We start from the raw sequence: 8,358 nt of genomic DNA, 5'->3' as shown, positions 1-8,358 counted from the left end.
ACTTTATACTTGTAAACTTTCTAAATTATAAAAAAAATAAAATTCAACACAGGCTTATCATTTTTATAATGAACAAGATATAGTTATTAATTAATTACGAATATATTCAATGATTCTTCCCGATTTCTTCCTTTTAAAAGAAATAACAAAAATAAAAAATTTACTAATTTATTTGAAGTTATACTTAAATACCACATTGTGCACCGAAATGGAAAATTAACAATAGAGAGAGTGCGCTTAATGTAAGGATTACGTATAAGAAATCAATTTTTTTAAAAAAATAATTGATTGAGCATTGTAAGCGATAATATTTATGTGCTAACAAATACAAAAAATTATATAGTTGAAATCATAATTGATAGACTTCTTTACACATTTTTTTCTTTCTTTTTTTAAAATATTATTTTAGCCAAACGTCTACTCAAATTTCTCAAAAGACAGTACACGTTAGAGCCAAATACCAATGATCATGTGTCCTTTTCTAATTTAAAGATGTGCCTATGGTTGACAATGGGGTCGTGTAGGGTGGGGTTCGTATGGATTGAGTTTAATTCGTAAAATTTTTAATCTGTCTTGTATAATAATATTTTTCATTTTAATCTGTCTCACCCTGTTCCGCATATATCCGCCCCATTTAATTTTCTAAATACTTTTTTAGTTATGTTTGATATTAAAAATAAAATTTATAAAAAAAATCAGTTTTTCATTTAGTTGTATTAATTTAATAGTATAGTTACTTAAAATTTTAGTTTTTAGAGGTCAATTGAAAAACATGCAAGAAATTGTAATATTTTTTATTGAACCATTTTCATTTATTATCTTAAATATGTTTGTAGTTTTAGTGATATTATTTTAGTAAATAATGTTTTATCACTCTATACATGTGAAAAGTTAAAATTAAATTTGAACTCAAATGAAATTACATGTACCCGTAACTTTCTCCGCCCCACATTAATTTTAAAAAACTCACTCCAATCCACCCCGCTCATCCGATCCGCCCCATGAACATCCCTAGGTGTGCCATAATTATAACATGAACATGCACCATAAATACAACAACTACTACATAATAAATACATTAGATGAAAAAAAGTGATATACCTACTCTATTTGTTGTGTCATTCTCTTTTTTTTCGATGTTTGATATCTATATTCAAGTTATAATTAAATTGCGATTACATAAATACGATATTTTTAATATATTTTTCTCCAGACTCAACACTTAAATCTGAGATCTCTAATTAAGAATAAATAATTATATTACAGAATTGTTGATTCTCATTTTTTTTCTTCCACTCTTTCTCAAATCAACTCAAAATTATTCATTAAAAAGAGTTATTTAGTAGCTAATTCGAGTTATGCGAAAATTAATAAAGTACAAATTAGTTACAAAGAAATTTGAAAGAAATAGTAGAGAGAAATTCTAATCATTCGTCTTCAATATTGTATAAAATAATATAAATTAAATATAAAATGACAAATTTTTTTAGCAAATTGAAAATTTTATCTACAATAAAAACCTACAGCGATACATGAAAGTTATATTCTTTTCATTTATTATTTTTCTGCAAATATTTGTGGTCCATTATTATCTCAAATTAACATTTTATATGTATTTCTCTTGTTCCTCCAACTCTAACTACTCAATAAAAATTATATATAATGTTATATAAATATAGAGATTAATTATATATATTAGTTAGTTATTTTAATTTTTATCTTACAACAAAATAATACATAAAGTATCTCGTAATTTATATATATATTTTTATGTAGATTTTATCGATAAAATCATATATTAATTTATATATGAATTACTGAATTCCTAACCATTTATCAATCATAATATTACTCATACAAAACTCCAAATCAATTATTAAATAATTTTTCGTAACACTGATAGAGTCATGATTTTCACTTTTAGAAGATCAAAAAATAAAAAAATAATCACATAATTTTTTTAAAAAAAAATTCAATAAATACCATATAATTTTCTCCAAAAAAGAAAATATTAAGTTGAATATTAAAAGAACACGTTTAAAAAAACAAAAAAACAAAATAAAATAGGACTACTACATAATCGATACGGTTTGCCGAAAGTGCTATACGGACAAAATTGTTTTCGTGATTCTTTTTTCTTTCTCTTTATAACGGAATTTATGTATTATTTTATGTTGTTATTATTATAGTATGTTATTTATTTTAATTTTTAAGTTATAAATTAAAATAATAATATTTTATCACTTTTATATATAAAATAACTAACCAAGCAATTAATTATCGAATATAATATATATTAGAGAGAAGTATTGAAAGCACTTTTTAAATTCCGCTGCAAGTTATTATCTTCGCTCCCGTATTATTGATAATTTGAAAAATATTCTCTATTTGACTAGGCAAACTTAAATACATTCGGATCAGTCACAAGACTTAGTAATTTCAAATTCTTATAAGTATTTTGCTACTTCCTCCGTCCACAACTGTTTGTGAGGGTAAGATCATGCACTCCCTCGAGAAAAATCTAGTACAAAGTGTAATTTGACGAATATAACCCTACTATAGCAAGAATATTAAATCTGCGTAACTTTTTAATTGAACAAAATGAGTAATTATTAAGGGCAAAATTGAAAAAAAAACTAATTATTTCTTGATTGTTTAAATTGACAATTAATCTTGAACATTCATTTTTAGTATACCTGCCAAACATTTGTGAAACTCCCTAAATCATGGGGTACTGTATTCTACTAATATAATAAGATTAGGAATATATTTAAGTTCGGGAAAAATGTTTTTAACATTAAAATAAAACTAATAATTTACGTTAAATTTTAAATATTTAGGAAAAATGTACAAGTATTCTCAACTTATGCTCGAAATTCTAGACACACTTATATTTTACTAAAATTCTATTACTTCGAATTTATTTAATAAATAATTTTCTATCGCTTTTCGACCTATGTAGCACTATCATTGAAAAATTATCAACACGCGCTGGACCTGAAAGATAGTGTCACATAAATAAAAAAGGAATAGAAAATTATTTTTCATATAAGTTTGAAGGTAATATAATATTGATATAATATAAATATGCCTATAAAATTTCAAACATTAATTGAGAAAATACTTATACAATTTTTTCAAATATTTATTATATATTTAACTTCCAAACCAGCTACTATAGGAACCTTTTATAATAATGGGTTCACTATAAAAAGTACTAGCTCCATATATTAAAAGCATAAGCTTTATAAATTTAAAATAATCATTACTCTATTTATCTCTGTCATTTTTCTATCTTCTACTTCTTCTACTTCTAGAGTGTTCTGTGATTTTTCTATCTTCTTCTTCTTCTAGAGTGTTCTAAAAAGTCAAATTTTGAAATTTGAAAATTTGAAAAATGGAGGGGACGATTAGATGCTCTGCAAATTACGTTTCGTTGAGTCCAATAAGTTTTTTGTTAAGGTCAGGTGTTGTATACAGCAACAGAATTTCAATCGTTTATGGCGATGTTAAGTTTACTTGGGCGGAGACAAGACGAAGGTGCTTACAACTTGCTTCTGCTTTTACTCATCTTGGAATTTCTCGTGGCGATGTCGTATGTTCTCTTCCGATCCCCATTTGATCTATTGATTTTGAAGTTGAAATTTTACGAATTATATGCTATTGTTTGATCATATAGTTGATTTTTAGAAATTTGAAGTTTTGTTTGAATATTTGTTTCAGTTGACGGACAAATAGATATTTGAGATTTTTTACATAGATTTTGAAGTCGAAACGATTTTCACTTAAAAATATATAATATATATAGCGACTAAGTTTTAAAAAAATTTATTAATTTTATGATTTAAGAATAATTGATCTTTCAAGTTAACAGAGTCGCCACTTGATTTTCACTAAAAACCAAGAAAAAACTTAAAAATAATTTTTGATCGACGATTTGACTAAATCACGGTGGAAAAAATTTATTTACTTATTATCATTTTATAATGAATTATTTTAGGGAAAAGAGGAGATCAGAGTAATGACTTAAAATGATTGATAAGACTAACTAAAAGCTAAGTGACTTGTACAAAATAAATATATAAAGAAATGGTCTATCTCGGAAACTTAATTAAATTAAACCATAAAATAAGTCAAGTTGGTCCAAAATAATACAAAAAAGTTAAAAGGAAGAGAGTATTAAATTTGGGCCCAAATATTTAAGGCTGTCCTAAATCTAAAGTGACCCAAAAATGGATCTTGGGCCTGTTGGGACTTGTAGCCCTATGTTCCTTCCTTTCCCATGCTTAAATACATCAAAGATGTATACGATACGTATTTAGACTCATTTCTGTGTATGCTGCCCATTTAAGACTTGTTAGACCTGTATATAACGATTCTTTCCGTGTATACAATGGCCCTCTTTGGGCCTTTTGAGACCTGCAAAATTACATTTATCGACCTCAACCTGCATATCAGTTTTGGAGCTTGTCGAGGGGGGTAGACTCAAGACGAGAATAGGATTTTGAATCAACTCGAGACGCAAGGAGAAGTGATAAGGACTCATGGAGAGATTTCAACAAATGAATAATAGTTAGCATCTAATCACACTGATCCGAATTCTTCCTCTCCTTAATCAGCGAAGAAGAGCTGTACTTTTAGGTTTTCTTTCTTTTCGGGGGGGAAAGGAGTGAAGCGATTGGTGAATTTCAATTTGAAATTTGAATTTCCTGGTTGAAAGCTGGAAAAAGTACGACTCTCCAACGGAATATCAAGGAGATTCGTTCCAAGGACGGATGAAGCACAAGATTGAGACACCTGGCTATCCTCCAAACGGCTTTGTACGGAGAGGAGGATAAGGGAGGAAGAGAGACACAATGCTGGAGTAGATTCGCTGGGTTTCTTCGTGAAGAAGAAGAGAAAAGGAAGAAGAGATGATATGGGAGAATTGGGATGGGAGTAATTTCTTTTTAATTGGCCCAAAATTTGATCTCTAAATGGGTTTGGGATTAAGGATTTCACTAATAATATGAATTAATTAAACGAAAATAAAATAATTATTTTAGTTATAAACTAATTAGCCTAAAATAAGTTATTATTTAAACCACGCTAGTTGTCTAAAATATTTTACTAGAACTAAAATCTTTTGATAATCATCAAATATATTAATTATATACATAATCCTGTAAAATGTATACATTATCTAAAAATTAACAAAACTATTTAAATAAAACTTGAAAAATAATTTGAATTTTATAAAAACTAATTATTCTAAATCGTTTAGATTAATTATTATCGAGGAGGGTCAAAATTGGGTGTCAACAGAAACTTGAAAATTTGATTTTTGAAGTTGTGAACTTGCCTCTGCTTATTTGATCTATATATTTTGATTTGTATCGGAAAATAATTTTTTGATGCTTAACTGGCCACATTTCATTACATGTGGATACGCTACTAGTTATCCTCTCCCATCCAAATACCCATTTGAAAAACACATATTTTTTATAATAAATTTTCAACATCTATTCGCATAATCTATGTCAAACGATTAGCTATATATGCTTCCTTTCATCTTTGGTGCTTAAAAAAATTGTATGTTTTCATTGGAGTTGCTTTCACCATATATACAACCTTAACATACAATTTTTTAAGCGATTGATTTAACAGCTCAAACTTGTAAACTCGTGGTCACGTGACAACAACTTTATCAATCTGTTTAAATTACTTATTCATAGTTAGTCACTAAGCTAAACCACTCACAAACACGTAGGTTTAAGTAGTAATTATATACAGAATGATGTTTTCAACTTTTATCAGTTACCACATTATTTCGTTGTTGTTACTGTGATTTTTGTTGGATGCCCTATACTATTTTCCGTATTTTTTTACTTGTTTTCTCTACTGCCATATTTCCTTTGATTTGCTGCACTTGAGCTGAACCCTCTCTACCTCCACGACCAAGAGGAGTCCGGGGTAAGATTTTCGTACATTCCCCACCCCGAATCGATTTGTGGGATCACACGGATATGTTGTTGTTGTCGTATGCTTTCTAAGATGACTCGATTTGTGGGATTACACTGGATATGTTGTTATTGTCGTATGCTTTCTAAGAAATAAACAACTTCTCGTTTTGAACTGTGCATTTTCATACTCATGTTGCTCATAGTTTTTCTTTTTTTCTTCGTATTATAAGCAGGTTGCTGTCTTGGCTCCAAATATTCCTGCAATATATGAGCTACACTTTGCGGTACCTATGGCTGGGGCAGTTCTTTGTACTCTCAATATTCGTCATGATTCAGCAATGGTCTCAGTTTTACTCAAACATTCAGAGGCAAAAGTCATACTTGTAGATTACCAGTTTCTTGATGTTGCTAACGGGGCCTTACAGATTCTTTCGAAAGAAAATATTAAGTTGCCTCATCTAATCCTAATCCCCGACTGTGACAAACGCCCATCGAATTCTCCTATTATGGAATACGAGCCCTTTTTAGCTATGGGAAGGCCTAATTTTGAGGTAGTATGGCCAAATGATGAGTGGGATCCCATTTCCCTGAATTATACTTCAGGTACAACGTCGAGTCCAAAGGGTGTCGTGTATAGTCATAGAGGAGCATATCTTAATTCTCTGTCAGCTGTTCTTCTCAATGAAATGCCTTCAATGCCCGTCTACTTATGGACTGTTCCGATGTTTCATTGCAACGGATGGTGCCTTACATGGGCCGTGGCAGCACAAGGTGGCACAAATATTTGTCTTAGAAATGTTACTGCTGAAGGAATTTTTACAAGCATAGATAGGCACCAAGTGAGTCACATGGGTGGTGCACCTACAGTTTTAAACATGATAATACACGCACCTCCTAGTATCCGTAGGCCACTTTCGAGGAAAGTGGCAGTGATGACCGGTGGTGCGCCACCTCCTCCTCAAGTATTATTTATGATGGATGAGCTTGGTTTTAATGTTACACACTCGTATGGTCTAACGGAAACATATGGTCCTGGAACTGTTTGCACTTGGAAACCTGAATGGAGTTCTTTGTCACGTGATGAGCAGGCGAAGATCAAGGCTCGTCAAGGGTTGCATCATATAGGTATGGAGGAAGTAGATGTGAAGGACCCAGCTTCAATGAAGAGCGTATTACCTGATGCAAAAACAATGGGAGAGGTGATGTTTAGAGGAAATGTTGTGATGAATGGGTACTTGAAGAATGCCAAAGCTACAGAAGAAGCTTTTAAAGGGGGTTGGTTTCGAACTGGGGACTTGGCTGTGAAGCATCCAGATGGTTACATCGAATTGAAGGATCGTGCTAAGGACATCATTATATCCGGTGGAGAAAACATTAGTACAATTGAGGTGGAGTCGGTACTATTCAGCCATCCATCTATTCTCGACGCTGCTGTAGTAGGAAGACCAGATGATTACTGGGGTGAGACACCTTGTGCCTTTGTAAAACTAAAGGATGGTAACAATGCAACTATGGATGAAATCATAAAGTATTGTCGTGATCGTTTACCACATTACATGGCTCCGAAAACAGTAATTTTTGATGATTTGCCCAAAACATCTACAGGAAAGACACAAAAATTTGTTTTGAGACAGAGGGCCAAAGCTATGGGGAGTATTACAAAGCCAGCTAGCAAACTATAATTTGTAATTTTCTGTGTTGTATTGTGGATAGACTGATAAAAAGTCTGGCAAGGCGTTGAGGGTCGATCAGAAACAACATCTCTATCTCTACGAGGTTGGGGTAACTTCTGTGTATACTCTACCCTCTTCCGATCCCACATTGAATATGTTGTTGTAGATTGATTGATCTATGTTTTATTTTATTGAATCACATTTATGTTGTGGGAATGAATCATTAGTTTTCTTTTAATATATATATAATGGTGAATGATAATGATGGTTGACGATATATGGTGATGACTGATGTGATTGTCGATACGTGATAATTAATTGACGGTGTTGTAATAGTGATGATTGTATATACTGACTAGTGATGACGATATTTGATTGTGATAATTGACTGAAGTGATGCTAATTGGTAGGTTATATTAGTCGATAATGATAAAAGGAGACGGATCAATAGTTGATAATGGTGGACGATGATGATCATAAAGAGTGCTACAAATAGAAAAAAATTATGTTTAGATAAGAGAAATTGATAGGTTGCTATAATTATGGAAAAGAAAGATTAGCCCCTCAAAAGTAATCATTGAATCTAGTTAATCAATGAAAGTGAGTTACTAATTAATTACTACTACATTTTCTTAAAGGATAATATAAGATTAGTCATAGGTTATTAACAAAATAGAATTCTCTCCCTCACAATCTTACCAAACTTTATCCTTTATTTTTTATGAATCAATCATTTATAACCT

The 8,358-nt window shown here is 30.6% G+C and overlaps 1 protein-coding gene across 2 annotated transcripts; it reads left to right on the top strand.

Annotated features, from left to right (window-relative positions):
* The first annotated feature begins 3,194 nt into the window (after positions 1 to 3,194).
* Positions 3,195 to 7,877, top strand: LOC107022032 (probable acyl-activating enzyme 1, peroxisomal). 2 transcript variants are annotated; one of them, XM_015222743.2, is made up of 2 exons: positions 3,195 to 3,595; positions 6,176 to 7,877. In XM_015222743.2, exons 1-2 carry the CDS (start codon positions 3,398 to 3,400, stop codon positions 7,622 to 7,624), a joined length of 1,647 nt encoding a protein of 548 aa, XP_015078229.1. In that variant the 5' UTR covers positions 3,195 to 3,397; the 3' UTR covers positions 7,625 to 7,877. The 2 variants fall into 2 exon arrangements, with proteins under 2 accessions (XP_015078229.1, XP_027773434.1); XM_027917633.1 differs by having other exon boundaries at positions 3,408 to 3,540.
* Positions 7,878 to 8,358: the final 481 nt, after the last annotated feature.

Source organism: Solanum pennellii, chromosome 6, assembly GCF_001406875.1.
Source record: "Solanum pennellii chromosome 6, SPENNV200".
Lineage (NCBI taxonomy): Eukaryota > Viridiplantae > Streptophyta > Magnoliopsida > Solanales > Solanaceae > Solanum > Solanum pennellii.
The sequence above is the reverse complement of the archived record's forward strand: the minus strand, read 5'-3'. Positions and strand labels throughout refer to the sequence as shown.